The sequence below is a fragment of the Adiantum capillus-veneris genome, chromosome 17 (genome assembly GCF_014529385.1).
Source record: "Adiantum capillus-veneris isolate H3 chromosome 17, ASM1452938v2, whole genome shotgun sequence".
NCBI classification, from domain to species: domain Eukaryota; kingdom Viridiplantae; phylum Streptophyta; class Polypodiopsida; order Polypodiales; family Pteridaceae; genus Adiantum; species Adiantum capillus-veneris.
The window spans coordinates 65,491,458-65,511,555 of NC_140947.1; the positions used below are offsets into that span (position 1 = coordinate 65,491,458).

A 20,098-nucleotide genomic window follows, 5' to 3' on the forward strand; every position below is an offset into this window, starting at 1 on the left:
TGCATATGCTTTTGCGATTGTCTTGATTTCAACTATTTGTATTTGTGAACAACCTTACTAGCACCAATACAAGGGGTGGTGCCTCTTTGAGATCACAAGCAGTTCTGCTATGCCTGAGTATAGCGAGCATAGTTAGGGGAATAAATTTTGAAGTATAGGTCAGGTGGAGACAAATGCTGAGACGTGTTTATATCGATGGTAGATAATTGTAGAGACGTGTGTTTATACCAATGGTTAATAATTGATCACAAGGAGGTGATGGAAGGGATAGAGGCAAGTAGGTTGTATGCAAAAATTATATTGCGAGTGGGTAACTTTTTGTTCTCCCAGGTAGGTTTGGAGGCTGATATGGCACAAATGTCCATGATGTAAGTCTCCATTTGCAAGAATGATACAACACAAAATTGATGAGGATTCACTTTGGTAAAAGAAGATATGTTTGGGAAGTTTTCAACAAATTTTCTTGCGTTTTTAGGCTAAGTAGCTTCTGAAGCTGTGTTGAGCTCAAGAGAAAGATTTCTTCCTTTACGCCCAATGAGTTTGAGGTGTCACTTTTGTCAAATACTAGCATGTATTAGTTATAACAAGTTTCAAGTTGGAACATACAATTGAAGCTTGTGTGAACATTATGTAAGAAAAGCAACTGACATGGTTGAGAAAGTGCCAAGCTCTTTGGGAGCTTTTAGATTGCTACCCCCATCCTCATATTTGCAGAAAGAAATACCGTTTTTTAAAACCTTTGTTTGAGTCCACGCACGTGATTGATTTGATGAGGTGAAAGACCATTGAAACTTTTTCAAAAGCTTGAAGGTGCATTATTTTATGGTGTAGAAACATGGCAACTACTTCATAGAACTAGAAGAAGGTCAATTATATGTTTTTTTTTTTTTGGTTTGGTAAACATGACTTTGCATCTTGTAATGCACATTGGCGAGCCTTGAGAAAATTTCACTTGTTTTTCGGATCAAATAAATTTTTGCTACATGTATTCCATGTCACCGTAGACACTCTAGAGCCATACTTGGTAATTTTAGTGTAATTGCCCTTAGTCTCGCCATACTTGGCAAATTTTCCCTTTGTCTCGGCACAAGAAATTTTTAAAGTGGCTCTTCACAAGTTCACGAGCAATGTCAAAAAATGCTTAATTTTAATTCTCTCTTAGAAGTTGTGACTTTCCTTGCTGGGCGACCTCCAAGAGAAGGGAGAGGGAAGCCTTGGCTGACGAGCTTGTTCAGGGCGCAGGCAAAATGCTTCAAAGCAGGGCCTTCGTGAAGAAAGCCAAGCGGGGCCAGCTCGTGCAGGTTAGTTTTCTCTGTTTATTTATGGGATGTGCGTGCGTGTGTGTCCGTGCGTGCGTGCGTGCGTGTGTGTGTGTGTGTGTGTGTGTGTGTGTGTGTGTGTGTGTGTACCCTAGAGGACATTTCGGTGCCATGCTCCACACAAGCCACTAAGAACAAGTGAATGAATAACAGATTTGAAAAATCCGCTTTCAAGTCTAAGAGCAGGTGGAACTTTATTTTTCACGACTCAGGCATTGATCCATCATTGGGTGCTTTAGCTTGCCAAAGCATTGAAAATCCCATATCATTGTAGTCAATAGGTGCACATGCACGTGAGCTCGATGTGCCGCGTAAACATGCTTTAGACTCATACCCAAACCTTAGACTAGAAAAACCTAGGCTAATGTGTATCATTACTTTTCTGAGCCTATTCATCACATGAATTGCATCTCTGGACATTTTTGATTGATAATAAAAAACCCCTGTAAAATCTTCTTGGTTGTAGAAGGCGTAGTTGGGCAACCTGCATGTTCGCGGTCATGTATTGGCCAGGATTGTGAATCATGATGTGTGTGAGCATTTGAACGACCTATATGGCGTGCCTTTGCAGGTACAGTTGGTGTGGGTTTGACTGGAGGTTGGTAAATCCCACAAACATGGAGGTTTAGGGCTCATTTCTCATACAAGTTTAGAGAAGTTGTGCAACCTACCAATGCTGGCCTCTTCTGCCTGCATTGTTCAGCCAAGTAGTCACCCTTAGCAGCCTACCCTCTCAGCCCTTTACCGCCGTTGAATTCCCAGATCTGGAGAAGTAGATAGCTATAGGGTTTGTAACTGTCACAAAGTGAGGAGGTGCCACGGCTCTCGTATAAACGAGAAGAGAGACCGCCAGAAAGTGATACAGCAGTATGGGATCTCAGAAATCGTGTGGCGATTTTTGGCGGGAAAAGCGGGCTACTATATGGTGATGCTGACTTGGCAGGCTGAAAAGCAGTTCACTTCTTGAATTTTTAGGTGACCTGTTTTTAGCACATGTTGCTTTTGGGTGCCAAGCTCTTGTATTTGTTGCTTTGGGCCATAGTGCCCATAAAAGTGTGCCTTGGAGGTCCACTTGGATAGGCATGGTTGCACAGTGACTCCCGACAGTTGTACTGTGTGACTTATCATATAAAAAGAAGTACTGAAAGGGGCATTGGATTTTGGGGTGAGTGCATCTAGAAGTGGAACTCCGTCACTTTGTGTGTTGATTACTGATTGTTTTCAAGTTCAAGTGTTATCTATTTCAGTTATATTCATGTGTTTGCTGTGCTTCTCGCCAGTGGCTTCTAGGTTATAGTGTTATTAGAGCTTCAATTGATTCTTCTTATTCAGAGGATCTGATCTGACTTTTTGTAGCACACATGGATTCTAGCAATGAATCCGATCAACATGGAAGTAACTTTGTGATAGTACAATATGGTGCTATTTTTGCACGCAAAATTTTGAGGATGAAAGGCAAGGTGACGAAGAAGACTTGGAAGATGGGAGCCACTGCACTCCTTTGTCACATCAATTCTAAGAAAAGTGAATTTTTTCTCACGGAAATTCACTACCTAGGCTATATAGTATCTCATAATCAGGTGAGAATGGACTTAGCAAAGATTCAAGCGATACAAGAATGGCCTCAATCAACTTCAATACACTACGTACGAAGTTTCTTAGGATGATGTTCATATTACAGACGCTATATTTCATGCCCCTTGATATAAGAAAGAGTTGATGGTCGTCATTTACGCTCTTTGTTTGGAAACTTTATATCCTTGGTGCAGATTTTGACATTAAAACAAATCGTCAGAGCTTAAGATACTTTCTCTCTCAAAAAAAGTCGTCTGAGAAACAAATGCGATGGACTAACTTTCTTTCTATTCTTCCACTCCAAGATTTCACATACTTTTGGAAGTTAAAACATAGTAGTAGGTGCCTTATCAAGAAGACCCAATTTCCAAAGGCAATGTTATTACTAGCATTTACCACCAAGATTTAGAATGTCTTCCCGAGGAATATCCTCAGAGGGCACTGGCAAGCGAACTAAGTACCTTGCTCCTACTCAACTTCAAACTTTCAGAGAGGAAGGAAGATGCTTCTACTGTGGTGAGAAAGGACATATGAAACCGGACTGCCCGCTAAAGCAGCAACGACAAGAGCAAGCCTCTACGAGGCAAGAGAAAACAAGGAAGGAACCCGCACCACCAAACTCGAACTCCATTCCAGATGTTCAAGGAAACACAGAAATGGAGAAAGGGAAGCGTCAACTTTTGAAGGGTTGGGTGTCTTTGAGCAACCAGCGAGTACTGATTCTTTATGATCCTGGATCCACGGATAACTTCATCTCCCTGGATACTGCGGAACGTTTGTGCCTCACACCGGCTCAGCTTGGCACACCGGTTACATCCGGATCGGCATTCGAGGGGTTGACAACCAATGCAACTCCCGTGCAAGGACAGCTCAATCTTCGGATTGGCGAGTACAAGGACCGCGAATCATTTTTGATGGCACCCATCGAGGGATGTGATATCATCTTGGGTATGCCATGGCACTTCCACATGACACCTATTCCCGATTATGTGGAAAAGACCCTCACTTTTGATCATGGGGGTAGGAAAATAAAGATTCAAGCTGATGCAGGAGATTGGCAGTTCCCAATTGTAAGCCATATCTCCATTAAGAAAGAAATGAAGAAGTGTGTTTCTGCTTACTTGATTTTTGCAAAGGATAAAACTAGTAGGGACTCTCTCTCTAGTCTGGAAATTAAGCGTCTTCAATTTATTGAAAAGTACAAGGATTGTTTCACGGAAACACTTCCTGATGAACTCCCTCCGGTACGCCCGGAAGATCACCGCATAGATCTCATACCGGGTAGCTCGCCTCCCAATCAACCCCCTTATCGGGTAAGTCTTGTTCAGCAAGAGGAAATTTGGAAGCAAGTCAACGAGCTTCTAGAGAAAGGGTTAGTACGGCCAAGTGCTTCACCCTACTGCTCTCCAGTTCTACTAGTGCAGAAGAAAGATGGCACGTTTCGAATGTGCATAGACTATCGGTCTTTAAACAAGATCACAATCAAGAATCGCTTTCCGATCCCTCGGATTGATGATATACTTGATAAGTTGCAGGGTGCAAGTGTCTTTAGTCGCATAGACTTAAAGAGTGGGTATCATCAGATACGGATCGCCCTTGAGGATGTCCATAAGACTGCTTTCCGCACAACCTTTCGACTATATGAATTCTTGGTAATGCCTTTTGGCTTGACCAATGCTCCTGCGACATTCAATCGCATGATGGACCGCATTTTCAGCCCGTATCGAGCTTTTACGGGAGTATTCTTTGACGACATACTCATCTTCTCTAAGTCAGAAGAGGAACTTCGGAAGCACTTGGACTTAGTGTTTCAAGAATTGCGAAAGCATGAGTTGCATGTGAATGCAAAGAAGAGCGAGTTCTTTCTCTCTGAGATACACTATCTCGGCCATATAGTCTCCCACAATAAAGTGAGTATGGATCCTGCCAAGATCCGAGTGGTAGAAGATTGGCGTATTCCCACTACGGTACATGATGTACGTAGCTTTCTGGGATTATGTTCATATTATCGAAGGTTTGTCCGAGGATTTACTCATGTAGCAGGACCACTTCATGATTTGACAAAGAAGAAGATTCCTTTCAGATGGGGATCGAGACAACAAGGAGCTTTTGATCGGCTCAAGTACTTGCTAAGCCATGGACCTATTTTGATAGTGCCTGACTTAAGGAAACCATTTGAGGTTCACTGCGATGCTTCAGGTGATTGCATCGGAGCAGTGTTAAATCAAGAAGGCCATGCAGTGGCTTATGAAAGCAGACGGCTTAAGGATGCAGAGTTGCATGCATCAATCTACGAAAAGGAACTCACGGCTGTGATTCACGCCTTATCCAACTGGAAGCACTATCTTCTAGGAGCGGATTTTGTGATCAAGACTGATCACCAGAGTTTGCGGTATTTTCTTACGCAAAGGAAACTATCTGAGAAGCAGATGAGGTGGGCAAACTTTTTGTCTATGTTTCACTTCCAGATCCTTCACATGGCTGGGAGTAAGAATGTAGTTGCAGACGCATTGTCTAGGCGGCCAAGGGTGAACGCTATCACTTCGGTGTATCACCAAGAATTAGAAGCACTACCGGATTTATATCCGAATGATCCAGACTTCTCCACCATCTTCTCCACCATCTGGGGAAAGCTACATCGTGGAGAGAATGAGTTTCCCTATTCCATTCGGGACGGTTATCTCTACCATCATCAGGCCATATGTGTGGCGGAACCATTAAGAAAGAAGATCATGGATGAAGCACACGCTTCGCCTTATGCGGGTCATCGGGGTATTCTCCCTACAACCTTAGCAATGGAAAGATATTTCTTTTGGCCTAGCCTTAAAGCAGACATTGATAAGTATGTCAGGGAATGTTTGGTTTGCCAAAAAGTGAAGTATGATCGGCATAAGACGCCTGGGTTGCTACAACCTTTGCCTGTGCCTAATGAACCTTGGGAAAGTATTGCCATGGACTTCATCATGGACCTCCCTAGAACTCAGACCGGAAATGACGCGATCTGGACCATTGTGGACAGGTTTAGCAAGCAAGCACACTTTATACTAGTCAAGAAAACGATCAAAGCAGATCATATGGCTAGGGTCTTTCTAGCACAGATCTTTAAGCATCATGGAATGCCTAAGTCTATTGTGAGTGATCGAGATCCTCGCATGACAGGAAATTTTTGGCGTGCCTTGATGGATAATCTTGGTACAAAGCTGAATTTTTCATCTACCTACCATCCTCAAACGGACGGGCAAAGTGAGATAGCCAATTCCACAGTATTGGATATGTTAAAAGCTTATGTGTCAGACCGGCAATCTGACTGGGAGAAATATTTGCCTCTTGTCGAGTATGCGTATAACAATACCATACACTCATCGATGGGGAAAGCACCTTTTGAGATTCTTTATGGTAAGCCTTTGCTTCCACCCATCCTTTTAACTAAGGATAAGATCTTTGCAGCAGATGAATTTGTCCGGGATTTGGACACCGTCTACGGGCAAGTTAGGAGAGCTATTCTACGCTCTCAGGAAAAGCATAAGAAAGTTGCAGACAAGCACAGAAGGAATCTAGACTTAACAGTTGGACAATTAGTCTTACTCAAGTTTGAGAAGGCAAGACTTAAGAAACAAGCGTCTCATAAGGGGAAAGTAGTAAAACTTTCTACCCGTTATTATGGGCCGTTTAAGATCACTGAGCGAGTGAATAATGTCGCTTTCCGATTAGAGCTACCGCCTAATTGGAAGATCCATAATGCTTTCCATGTCAGTTTACTCCGGCCGTATGTAGGACCGCCTCCGAGCCAGCCTAGCGCTGAGGAACCTCCTGAGGTTGAGGAAACAGAAGAAATGCTTCAACCGGAGCACATAGTAAGTCATCAGGAGCGGTCTCTCAAATCCGGAAAGATAACACGGAAGTATTTGGTTAAGTTTAAGAACTATTCGAATCTAGATGCTCAGTGGATGACGCAGGAGGAATTAGCAGCTTATCCCGAGATACTGGAGGTATATGTCCAAGCACTACAGTTGAGGTCAACTGTTTAGAAGCCAGAGGGATGTTGCTAATTGGACTATTTTCTTATTTTTAATGATTAAATCTCTTTTTTTTGGATATTTTATTATGTGCACTAAGAACTGTTAAAAAGATTGTAGCTACAGGAACTGCCATCAGGAACGGACAACTCTGATGTGTCATTTGATGGGTGATGGTAAACATCGCGAAGGAGTTTCCGTAAGTTCGGTGGAAAGGGCCGGGTTACGAGTGCCTCTGATGCGTCACATGATGGGTGACGGGTGCATCAGTAAGGGGGCATCCCGTAGGCTAAGGAGGAAATCCGAACTGAGTAAGAAAATACGCGTAAGAACGCAATCACAAGAATAAAGATGGTTTCAATGAAGCTTTTTACGAAAAGCAGGAACAATCGCGGGAGGACAGATGTTTTCCCGCGAGGAGTCTGTGTCTGCATTGCATCTGTGTCGTGTCCTGCACCCGAGGACGCCTGGAATGTGTCCGTGTAGCATTGTTTTCACTAATTGAGTGAGTTTTTAAAGTTCGAACAGGTTCACACTTTATTTTATTAAAGTGGCCGGTCACTTTTAAGTGACCAGGCTTTTATTAATAAAATAAAGCAAGCAAGGCCCTTAAAAAAAGAAGCCAGCGCTAAAACCTACGCAGGGGGGCTGAATTGCGATCTCTCTCTCTCTCTCTCTCTCTCTCTCTCCTCTCTCTAAAAAACGCGATTTTCTCTCTCCTCTCTCTAGGAGCGCCAAGCTCTGCTTTTGGACCCCTATTCCTGCCGGGTGTCAGACCCTATAAAAGGGTAGCCAGCGTTTCAGTTTGGAGGAGCCGGAAGCAGCAAGAAGTGCAAGCGTTGGGATTCTGGAGCAGAGACTGGCGACGGAATTTGCAAGTGCTCACGTGACGACTGAGTACGGAGGTTGATTCTCCGAGCAAGGAGCGACAGGTATAAGGTGTTGATACGCATTGAGAATTGCTGCTTTGTGTGGTTTTTTTTGCAGGAATCTCCCATCTCACGGGAAGGCCCTTCACGGGAAGTACGGCTTCACGCCTAAGTCCCTTACGGGAAAGTACGGCTTCGCGCCTAAGTCCCTCACGTGAAGGAACGGCCTTGTGCCCAAGCCCTTTACAGGAAAGCACGACCTTCGGGTCTAAGACTACAGAGGGGAGGGGTTTCCTCGGGTTCTCGTGCTTGTATAAGAATTCTCCTTGAATAAAAGAATACTCTTAACGGGGGGGGGGACCAACCCATCTTCTGGTCCCCAATATTGTGTCGATCTTCTCCCTTCTCTCATGTTTTCAAAGAATTATAATTTTCAGATTTTCTAAGTGCTCGTGTACGCTCCCGATTTGTGACAGAGACTTTGACAAATAAGTAAAAGAAATACCTAAAAGCCAGAAGAAATAATGGGATCACATTGGGCAGTTCACTTGAGATGCCAAAACCCTAACACCCTCTCTGCAAACCATAGTGGACATCAATAGTGAGACCAAGTCGATGAAGAAGCTACCATGGACACCCCAGAAGTGGTCACCAAGTGGATACACCTCGGTGTTGCTACCCTCAACTTTGTACCTGAGAATAATGCCATCTTGAGCATTGGTTGTCGTTGTAGTTTGAATTGAAGACAACACTACGTTCAATAACCCCCATTCGTGAACTGTGAACACATCACGTCCAAAATATAACACTCCAAGATAATGAATTGTGGAACACATTCTATCCATGTTCTGACCAACAACAATGGATTGGTGCACTCATCCATAGTGTTTTAGATACGTCTTATTGGCTTGCTGCTAGATGCATGTGCATTGAACTTTGACCTACGTGTTCAAACACCGATAACTTGAACTCCAACACAAGGGTCCAAATTAATTATAGGGAGCTTTGCTTGCCTCTCTCTGCCACTCACAAGCCTCTCTCTGGCTGAAGCTAGTGGTGACACTGATTGTCATGTGAATAGAAGGCGAGAGTCCGTGCCAATGTAGTCACCACCACACCTGCAGCCTCTTTGTTGTCCTTCCCTGCTTTCCTCCTGCTGCTTGCTTTTACCTTTGTTCTTTGTAGAATCTTTGGCTTTGCCTTTGGATCTGCAATCCTTGGCCAAATGACCAGGCTGTCCACAATTGTAACAACGGGTCTTCGTCCTCTTTTTGGAATTCGAAGCAGCAAGTTCTTCACCATGTGCTTCTCCATCTGTCTCAGAAGTCTGAATTTTTCCTTGAGTTATCAACACGGCTTCCTCCTCAATGAGAAAAGAGATGAGATCATCAAATTCGAGCTTTTCCTTTGTGACTTGTAGCCGAAGTGTCCTAGACACCATTCATACTCCTCACGCAACTTTGTGAGAACCAAAGCAGCTAATTGAGTACTCGTCAGTGCACTTTTCATAGCCGATAGTTGATCATGAATAACTTTAATGATTGCATGGAACTTCCTCGTGGAAACTGTATGGCAAATAACTGTCCAAGAAGGGTGATTGCTCGCATTGTAGAATGCCGATCAAACATTCGGACAAGCTTGAACCACATATCTTTGGCAGTCGTTAAGGTCTGAATGGCTGGAGAAATGTCTTTTGTGAGCGATTCCGCAACGACCGACATTGCCTTAGCATTAGCCGCATCCCAATCGACACACGATTTGAGATATTCGTCATCTTGAAGGTGAGTGTACCTGTTGTGGGGATCCTTCATGGGATGGGGCTCCGAGCCGTCGACAACATCCCATAAGCCTTTCCGTGAGAATTAGAGTCGCATGATCAAATTTCAATGAGCGTAGTTATTTCCATGCAATTTGTTGCTGGCGCTTGAGCAAGGGGGGGCCATGATGAAGTTGGAAGATCTGGAATTTTGGGAAATCTTCTCGCACTCCCAAGGGTGGCCACACAAACCAAGCTGCAAGAACTCCAAGCCGCTTTTCCACTACATTGCTTATCCCAAATGGCTCCGAAAAAAGTGCTATCCCTCTCTTGGGATCCAAATTTCCCCGCTCCGCGTAGCCTGATAGAATCTCCCCGTTCTCCAAGCCTCTCTGTGGGTGGCCCCTAATGGCATTTCAAAACGCTGCTAGTTGTGGCACTTGGTAGGAGAAGCAAGGGCCGAGAAGGGAGGGATTATTTGCTGGCAGACAGCGTTTTGAAACGCTGTCGCAATGGGGAAGATTGTCGTCGACTCCAATAGGCACCACTGTCGACAGTGCTGTCGGGGTGGCGTTTCAAAACGTAGACGCCCGGTGAAGCCAAGAAGCCCGCCGGCAATAGCGTTTTAGAACGTTGCCGATAGAGGGGGGAGGACTTTGCCAAGGCACTAGCGTTTTTGATAGGGTCAACGTGTCACAAATTGCTGATGTGTCAAGCCACTGAAGAACGGAGTCGACTTGTAGATTGCGGCTGAGGGGCCTAAACCTAGAAGCAACAGAAGAAGTTGAAGTTCTCACCAATTTACAAATCCTCGCCGAGTGGGTTTATTTTTAAAGAAGAGTTCCCACCAACTTATGGGACCCCGTCCGATGGCGCCCAGGAACCTAAAGAGATTAAAATAAAGCAAGACCCGCTTACACTCACTGTAAGATGCAGCGGAAGTGAATGTTGAACTTTGCTCAAGATGAGTGCTGCGAACTGTGCTCAAGGTTTTCTTTACTTATGGAAGGGAGAGCCTTCCGTTCCTTTAGTGAGAGAGTGCAATGGACACAAACAAAGTGGATGAACATTGTGAATGAAGGTGCTGAGATTGAGAAATAGAGAGAGAGAAGAATACGACACCAGAATGTTGTCAAACCCTCCTCCGAAGGCCTCACTCTCTATGCTGAGAGCGGTCTACTATTGATTGCACAAATCTTTACAATGCTTGGACTTGCCGACGATGTCAACAACGCTGAGGACGACGAGAGACGGCTGAAATCTGAAAATGCTAATGGCTGAAATCTGCAAATCTTTATCTGCTGAATTCTGACTCTATGTCGATGATGACGATGCAACGACGACGTGCTGAAAACGCAGATGCTGAAATCTGCGTTTTCCGGGCTGAATCTAACCGTGCGGCGAGGATCTGCTGCGGGAAGGTGAGATCTACGAGGTTTGGGACTTCTTCTGCAGTATCTGACTGCTGAAAACTGGAAACCGCTGGTCTAGGGGCTGATTTTGTCGCGAAGATCTGCAAAAACGTTGAGGGTGTCAGCATTTCGTAGGCAATGACATGGCCTTCTTGCATTAAGACCGCTCCCAGACTACGACCACAAGCATCACAATATACTTCAAAAGACTTTTGCAAATCCGGCAAAGTCAATATTGGTCCAGTAGTCAATTTCTCTTTCAGTGTCTGAAAGGCAGTCACCTTTGTGGGTCTCCACGAGAAAGGGACTCCTTTTTGTGTCTGAATGTGCAAAGGGGAAACTACCTCTGCAAACTTTCAAATGAACTGCCGGTAATAAGAACACAAGCCCAAGAAGCTGCCAACGTCATGAACATTCTTCAAATCGGGCCAATCATGTATAGTCTCAATCTTGGCCGGATCCATCTGTACTCCTGCTGCTGAGACGATGTGTCCCAAAAAGTGTATCTCCGGCAAGTGGCACGACCCCGGCTCACTCTTCGAGAGAGGGCCAATTACATCAAAGAAGGGAAGTGTTTTGGTTGCGGGGAACATGGGCACATCTCCGCAAAGTGCCCAAAAAGGCATAGCAAGAACAAACTGAAGATAGGCCAGAGAGTTTGAGAGCAGCAGAGCAACGTGGCACAAAAGGCAAGATGAAAGAAGGACTGATACCAGACTGCATGGGTACTGACCCAAGCGTAATTGATGAAAGTACAGAACTCTGCCGAGCTTGGGGCAAAGTGAGAGATCAAGAAGCCCTCATTTTCTTCGATGGAGGAGCCGAGGCCAACTTCATATCACCCGAATTGGCGGTGCGGCTCGAGATTACAACCGACAGGATGGACGGGACATAGCCATTACACCTGTCATTGGCAAATTTCGGTTGCATTGTCAGGGGTATTTGGGGCACGAGGACTTATACAGAATGCCCTTGGAAGGTTGTGATGTCCTCCTAGGAGTCCCTTGGCACCATAAGAACAACGCTGTGGTCGATTATCGGGCAAAAAGCAAGCAACGTTGCCGAATGAAAAGGGCCGAAAAATTATACTTGATGTAAAACTGAAGGGCGGGCTTCGGCCATTTTCAAATTAATGAAATCCAGTCTCTTTGTTTACTCGATCTGCTTGGAAGAGTTAAATGATGAACATAGAACAAACATGTCTGAACTTGATAGAGAACGCTAAGATTTTCTCCACACTCATGCCGATTGCTTCTCTGAGGGCCTGCCGGGCAAGTTGGCCCCATCTCGACCTGAGGATCACACCATTTATCTACTGATACCGGAAAGCACACCACAGAACCGGCCACCTTACCGTATTAGCTGAGCCCAGGATGAAGAGATTATGAACCAAGTGAAAGACCTTCTGAAAAAGGGTCTTATCCAGCCGAGTATTCACCCTACTACTCTCCGGTGTTGTTGGTTTTAAAGAAAGATGGATCGTGGAGAATGTGCATTGATTACAGAGCTCTCAATAAGATCACCATCAAGAACAGATTTCCGATTCCAAGGATCGATGACATTCTTGACCGACTTCAGGGATCCTCTTGTTTCAGTAGGATTGATTTGAAAAGCGGATATCATCAGATCCGAATTGCCCCGGGAGATGTCTACAAGACAGCCTTTCGGACGAGCTTCGGTTTGTATGAATTTTTGGTGATGCCTTTTGGCCTTAGCAATGCTCCAACGACTTTTAACCGAATAATCGATAGGATTTTCCGAGAGTATAGATCATTTGTCGGCACTTTCTTTGATGACATTATAGTCTTCTCTAAGGATGAAGCAAAACATAGACACCATCTGCTACATGTCTTTCAGGCATTGCGAGATCTCTCTGATGCCACTATAACAAACTTGGACACCCCAAGTCAAGATTCTACAGTGACACAACAGAGATTCACTATAAAACAGTTCACACGGCCCGGCGTAGGTTCCGTGCCAAGAGGTATTGGCCCCAAAGACTGGCGCCCCTTTCGATATTTCTTTTTGTATTAATCTGTGTGCAAACTTCTTTGAGTAGTTCTTTATATTGCTTCAAAAGGTACAACTCTGAGACTCTGCTTTGCTTCTCCACAGGGTAGGATGCCATAGAAAGAGCCCATCACACTTATTTAAAGGCCCTTGGCCTGTCCAAAAGCAGTTATATGCAAAGCAATTGGTCTAAAAGCAAGTAGATCCATAATCGGGCATCCTTTGGGTTCCAACGGAAATTAGTACATGTGTTGTCGTGATTTCTGGGATCTGCCGTACAAGCTGCCTTGTCATTAGGTGCTACGCAATTTGTTTGTGTGCGTGAGTGATGTGATTTATTTAGGTTTTAGGCCTCTTGGCCATGCTCTGTAAGTTAGTAGGGGTAGGATTTTAAAGTCCTAACCCCTTTTTATCTTTAGGCCCCTCAGGTGGGCTTTGTAAGTTGGCTAAGTCTTCTTCTTCTTTTAGGGTTTTAGGCCTCTCGGTTGGGATTTGTAGGTTGGCTAGGTTTAAGAAAGAGTAATTGCCTACGATTATCTTTGCAAAACTCAGTTAGCTCAAAAATATCCGAGGGTCATCCTGAGGGTTTATCAGTTTTCTCATTCCATATGAGAGCTCTTGATATTCTAACATAGCAAGGTTAGCCATGTTGATCTTTCAATGGGTGTCTCAATGACTAAAGTCGCATACCCAGGCAATCTCACCCAATTTGGAAATATTCACTGGTTGGCACAACACAATGCAACATAGATGATTACATATGCAAGTATAGGACATAAAAACATAGTCGCTCGTGAACACTCCTCCTAGACAAAGGTCCCAAGCCATGAGTAATTCAACGACTCCCCCATTACTTCCCCCTTAACTTAAGTTCGTGCCATGAGATTTAGAGGCTGGCTACAACCAAACGCTCCCCAGATCGCAGGCTACCTCGTTGAGAGGTTCTACAACTAACATGAATACTCCTCCCAAGAAAAGCTTGAGCCATGAGATATTCAAACATCTTTTCATCACATAATATTCCTCCTAGGAAAAACCTGAGCCATGAGTAAATCACATATTTTTAATCATAAATTTTCTCGTGAATACTCCTCCTAGACCAAGGTCCAAGCCATGAGTGATCCAAGGGTTTTCCCAAAGTTATTGAAACCAATGTCAAAACCAAAATCAAACAATCTCAATCGGCACCAAGACAAGTTCAAAACAAAGCGATTCTATTTCAAACAAATTGCGAACAATATTGCCAAACACAATTTAGAATATCTAAATACAAAGCAAAACTGAAATCATTCTGGCATTCATCTCAGTCTGTCGAACTTTAAGGACGATTGGCCTGCCCTTCCGTAGCAGAGTGATGGTACGATCCGGATCTGGATGGTAGCATCATTCTTGTCATGCCAAGGCATGCCCAAAAGAGGGTCGCAGCTGCCTAGCTTTATGATTTGAAAGTCTGCCTTGCCATGGTACCCTTGGATGGTGATCGAAAGAGCACCAATGAGTGGTACAACTTTTTGAGTTTGCCTTGTGGCTAGCTCGGCTTCAAGTTCTCCAGCAAACTGATCATACTCATAACTCAAAGTCCATGTGTTTTAGGAATTCTGGATGAATGAAATTCTATATTGTTCGCAATGGTCCTCCAAGGGTATCAGCTTGAAGAAAGACACAGGTAGGACCTAGGTACACATCAAAAAACCTTTGGTTGTAGTCTTCCATGGTCTCTGTGGAAAGCATTTTTCAAGTTTTCTGAGTGTGCTAGAAGCTCTACTTCAAAGAGAGATGTTATGTTATGTGGCTCTGGTCAAAAATATTCTTGAAAGCTTGCAAGTCCTTGGAGCATGCGGCTTGGTAGCTATAGAACACCACCACTGCATAGCATTATCTTTAGAAAACCAGCGGCTCGAGAGATCTTTGACTCTTTAGTGTAGTTCCAAGGGCACACATGTTGTCAAACTGCTGCAAGAACCGTAAGGCTTCCTTTCTTTTGTTCACATCTAAAGAATCCAAAAGCACCATCTTACTTGGGGGGATTCGTATGCTTTCAGAAAAGCACACGCCTGAAGCTCTGATACCACTGTAACAGGAGGGCACCACGTGCCACAACTAAAAAGAACATATTGGAACAGACGTTTAACACTTCAAACAACTGAACAGAAACTTGAAAGAGAGAGAGAGAATCCACACGAGACACGAAGTGGCGGAGTTCCACTTCCAGAATGCAATGGCTCAAACTATGGTGTTCATTTCGGTATTTCTTTATATTGCTTCAATAGGTACAACTCTGGGACTCCGCTATGCTTCTCCACGCGGTAGAATGCCAAAGAGAGAGCCCAACAGCCCTTGGCCTGTCCAAAAGCAGTTACATGAAAAGCAGCTGGTCCAAAAGAAGTTACATGAAAAGCAATTGGTCCAAAGGCAAGTAGGTCCAGAATCTAGTGCCCTCTAAATTGCAACGGAAATCACGGAAATTCGTACATGTGCTAGCGCGAAATCCGGGATCTGTCGTACAGGGTACCGCATCAGCTGCTGCTACGCAATTTGTTTGTGTGTGAGAGTGATCTGTTTTATTTAGGGCTTAGGCCCCTCGGCCAGGCTCTGTAAGTTAGTAGGGTTAGGATTTTAAAGTCCTAACCCCTTTTTATCTTTAGGCCCCTCGGGCGGGCTTTGTAAGTTGGCTAAGTCTTCTTCTTCTTCTTCTTCTTCTTCTTCTAGGGTTTTAGGCCTTTTGACCGTGATCCCTAGGTTGGCTAGGGTTAGGATTAGAGAGTCCTAACCCCCTTCGTCTTCAAACGTTAGCAGTTTGTGACAAGCTCTGATTGTCAGAATCGCGCAACCCAAGATTCGAATGAAAGCTCTCTTTGAGCTCTATGCATCTATGGTGTCACTTTCATGTTTTAACCATGTCTAATATTTTCTGGAACATCTTTGCTCGTTAATTATTCTCTTCAGTTGTGGAGAAGACGACGGAGAAGTTATTTGCCATGCTTGAAACGTGCATGGAACTCTGTTTTTAAGAGAAGCATGCACATGTTTTTAAGAGCTTTGTATGTTTTTGTGATGCTTCTACAGGAGGAAGAATGTCGAAGAAGGAGGTGATGCTTCTTCAAGGAGAAGGCTCTATGAGTATGTTTCTGATCAGCGAAGGCCATTATGTTGGCACCATGAAAAGGCCACCTTCTTGGCAAGATAGTGCATTATAATTGTATTTAGCTTCAATGTAAGCTTCTGTAATACAAGAGCCCCCACGGCTTGGGGGGAGTTTCGGCCATTCCGATCCTTAATATGGTGTCGTCTCTCTTTCCCTCCCTCTCTAAGTTTCTACTTATGGTTATGTGATTGTCTTCATGTTTAAATCTGATTATATTTAAACATGATGTTAGGAATCTCTTACTTCGATTATTTTCTATTGATGGTAGCAGTTGATTCCTCCCAAATTTTGTTACAACTCATGTGTATCTAGGGATCATCAGCTATTAGATTTTCGATGCTTCGAGAGATGAATTGACACACTGTTTATGTTGTTGCAATTACCATGCTAGAAAGGAGGAGTTGTCGTATCCATTCTCCCCCATATTAAGGGCTAGCTAATCGATACACTGGTCACAGCTGCACGCCTCCTCTCTTGGAGCAGACTCGAGCATGCATGAGTTGGAGGAAGCCATCAGTCCTCATGATACAGAGCAGAGTTCAATGCTTCACCTATGGTGGGAAAGGCATTATTCCAGAATTTAGGTGGGAGGTGCCATGGGTTGGACACAATTGATAGGTAGTATCTACTGTTTTGTCTACGGTTTAGGAGATTACATCACGGCTCAGGGGGTGACACTTCGACAGATTAAGGCAGAGCCCATGGGAGACCGGGACTCTTTGGATGTAGAGAATCACACAGACGCCAGAGATGGATTTGGGAGATCTGGCTGTCAGCTGAGCCTCTGGCATAGCATACAAGTGAGAGGACGTTTGCCTCCCTTTGTGCTTGTGTCGTTAGCAGAGAGTTATTTTGCTGTCCACTTTCCTGAGAGAGGTTTGCATCAGATTGCCACTATTTGGTGTCAACCAAGTGCATCTTCTGCTGCCACTTTGACCTCCATTATGTCTGTAATCAGCCTTGGCCATGACAGAAGGTATTATAGATAGTGCATAACTGTAAACATATTTGAGCAACACTGCAACAACTTAATTACGTTTTGTTTGTGGTTTACTATTTATCATCCGCTTATAATGCTTCTTGTATCATACATGCTACCTGACAATCTCAACATTTATTCACTTCAAGCGTGGTAGCCCTTCTTCAGTCTTCTGATTGTAATGATTATTTTTTTTCTTAGATGCTATCACGTATCAGGGGCATGTCACGGAACCAGGCAGGCTCTCACCGAATCTCTCGAATGAGTACCATGTCGAATTCATACTTCAATCAGAACGTCAAAGTTCCTATGGAGTTGCCTCAAAGGAAGAAAAAGCCTTTCTTAACTTCACTTAAAGAGTTCAATAATAAGAAGGCGGCCAAAGGTGATGAGTCACGGCAGCCGCCAGGAAATGGCCTTCTGGTGCCCGAATTCGTTCCTGTAGCTCTCGACACTTTAAAAGCAAGGGCTACACTTCTAAGTGGTGTACATAGGCTATTGAAGAATTTTACCATCAAAGCTTGCAGGTACTAGTAGCTCTTTGGCTGTTTTATTTCTTTATAACCTGAAAATACTGAATATAGATTGCTTTTGCAGAGTGTGTCCTGCAGTTCATGTTGGCCCTGTGGGCCATCGGATAGCAAGCTGTATGGGGCGCAATAATGGTGTGAGACATGGCCGTCATGATTGGGTTACAGGTAGAATTGAGGATGTTCTTCCACGCATGGATGCTTTTCATCTATCTGACAGGTTGGGGAAGCTGATTATGCATGAAGACAGGTTTATAATCCCCAAAGTACCTGCAGTTGTAGAGCTTTGCATTCAGGCAGGAGTAGATGTTGCTGGGTATCCAACAAAAAGGAGGACCAAACCAATCATGATGATCAATGAGAAAATAATAGAGTTTGATGCTTTGGATGAGGAGGTATTATGCAAACAGAAGATTGCCGGTACAGAAAGATTTGATGATAGGCTTCTTTTCATGGAAGAGAGCTTTGATGGTAATAAAGAATGTTCACTCAACACTGAAACCGTGAAAACTGAAACCCTTGCTGCAATGGCAGAGAAAACCTTGCAAGCATGGTTCACGATGCGAAGCGGAGTGAAGAAACTGATGTCCAAGTATATTGTGTATGTATGTGGATATTGTCCCCAGGTGCATGTAGGTCCTAAGGGCCCGAGAACTAGTGACTGTAGGGCTTATAAGAATCATCAAAGATATGGCCATCATTTCTGGCAAGAGGCTGCTATTGATGATTTGATTCCGCTCAGGTACGTGTGGCATTTGCGAGATCGTAATGGTCCACCATTGGCAAGCGAGTTAAGAGTTTTCTATGGAGCAGCTCCAGCTATTGTTGAGCTTTGTGTGCAGGCAGGAGCGGCTGTCCCTGAAGAATACAAGCCCATGATGCGCCTTGATGTTGTAATACCAGATCTCAGAGAGGTTGACATGGTTGCTTGATCTAATGTGGCTTCAAATTCTCATGCATATGTGCTGGACCTTCCATTTTCTGGCATGCTTCCTTCCATAGATCTCTTGCCCAGCAGGCAAGGACATGCATTATATAAGCTATATCAAACATGGGTGAGGATGTTCAGCAGAGAAGGCAGGTCAAGATATCCAGCAGCCATTTTTCAAGCTTTGTGGTGGATTCACTCAAAGCTTGATCTAATGTGGCTTCGAATTCTCATGCATATGTGCTGGACCTTCCATTTTCTGGCATGCTTCCATAGATCCCTTGCCCAGCAGGCAAGGACATGCATTATATAAGCTATAGCATTATGGGTGAGGATGTTCAGCAGAGAAGGCAGGTCAAGATATCCAGCAGCCATTTTTCAAGCTTTGTGGCGTCTCCACACAATGGATAGAGGCTCCTGGTAATTTTTTGAGCTAAATTAAGACTCGTTGTATCCCTAGCACTGCAGTTGGACCCTGTGCAAGGTGTGCAGTCCGTGTTCTCTCTTGCTTTAGTGTCACACAGTGAAGAACAAGAAGCGGGTGGCAACTTGCACCCCCTCTGGAACCCTAATGGGTTTTTTGAGTTATGTAGGTCTAGGTTGAAGAGGTGCTCATGTGGTGGATGGTACTTAGTCTTTTGCTATCAATTTTACCATATCAATGAAGATACTGACTTTGCTATGTTGGTGCAATGGATATGTTATCAATTATCTTTTTAGTTAGTTAAAATAAGCTTTAAAATTAGGTTAAAGCAAGCTTTTTTAGACCAACTTGTGAAGGATAAGCATCAAATATAATATACACTGTGTTAGTTTGCAAAAGGAAAAAAAGATTTTTGTCCTTTCTTCCTCTGCCTAAATTCTCTTTTGAACCTAATCTTGAAATTGAGCTCTTAAAAGGTAAATCAATGTGTGCAAGGATGGATATGTCCTTTTCAGGTTTCATCATTTGAATGTGCTGCGCTACTATACCCTGCCATTTGTATGGAGAGAGAGAGAGAGAGAGAGAGAGAGATTATCGTCCTTGGAGGTCAAATATGATCCATGGGACCAAACAAAAACATTACAAAGTGGCTCCATCATGAGTGATACACCTCAAGTGGGTGGGGTATAAACTAGAGATGGTGAATTCTAGCTTTGAGGGAAATCCTATTGAAGGATGCACTAGCCAACTAACACAAGACTAGAATACGGGGGGTAAAGTAAGAAAGAATCTTAAGGGTAATCTTTGGCCGGCTACAGATGGGGCTTCTTAGGAGTTCGAAAATCTTGAATGATGCCTTAGCTATAAAAAGGCTAACTAGGAAGAAGTGACCATAAAACCATGTAAAGTATGCAACTTTTCAAGATTTTTTTAAAAAAATTTAATGTAGCAACTCCCATGCCAAATTACTTAGATGCACATTGGACCTTATATATCCCAATTTTCTTAGTGCAAAACTTAAGAAGGATGATCGACACTCTTCACATGGGTGTATGAATAAGAAGAGGGAAATGGAATAACCTTTCTATCATTCAAGTGTGGTAGATTGGTCTAGTTTTCTCGAGTACCATTGAAG

General features: G+C 43.8%; 1 protein-coding gene across 2 annotated transcripts; it reads left to right on the forward strand.

The window, feature by feature from the left end:
• Positions 1-1,131: 1,131 nt before the first annotated feature.
• Positions 1,132-19,221, forward strand: LOC147437406 (APO protein 2, chloroplastic-like). Of its 2 annotated transcripts, XM_086486941.1 has the most exons (4): positions 1,146-1,301; positions 16,024-16,239; positions 17,283-17,608; positions 17,679-19,221. In XM_086486941.1, exons 2-4 carry the CDS (start codon positions 16,237-16,239, stop codon positions 18,541-18,543), a joined length of 1,194 nt encoding a protein of 397 aa, XP_086343067.1. In that variant the 5' UTR covers positions 1,146-1,301; positions 16,024-16,236; the 3' UTR covers positions 18,544-19,221. The 2 variants fall into 2 exon arrangements, with proteins under 2 accessions (XP_086343066.1, XP_086343067.1); XM_086486940.1 differs by lacking the exon at positions 16,024-16,239 and having other exon boundaries at positions 1,132-1,301.
• Positions 19,222-20,098: the final 877 nt, after the last annotated feature.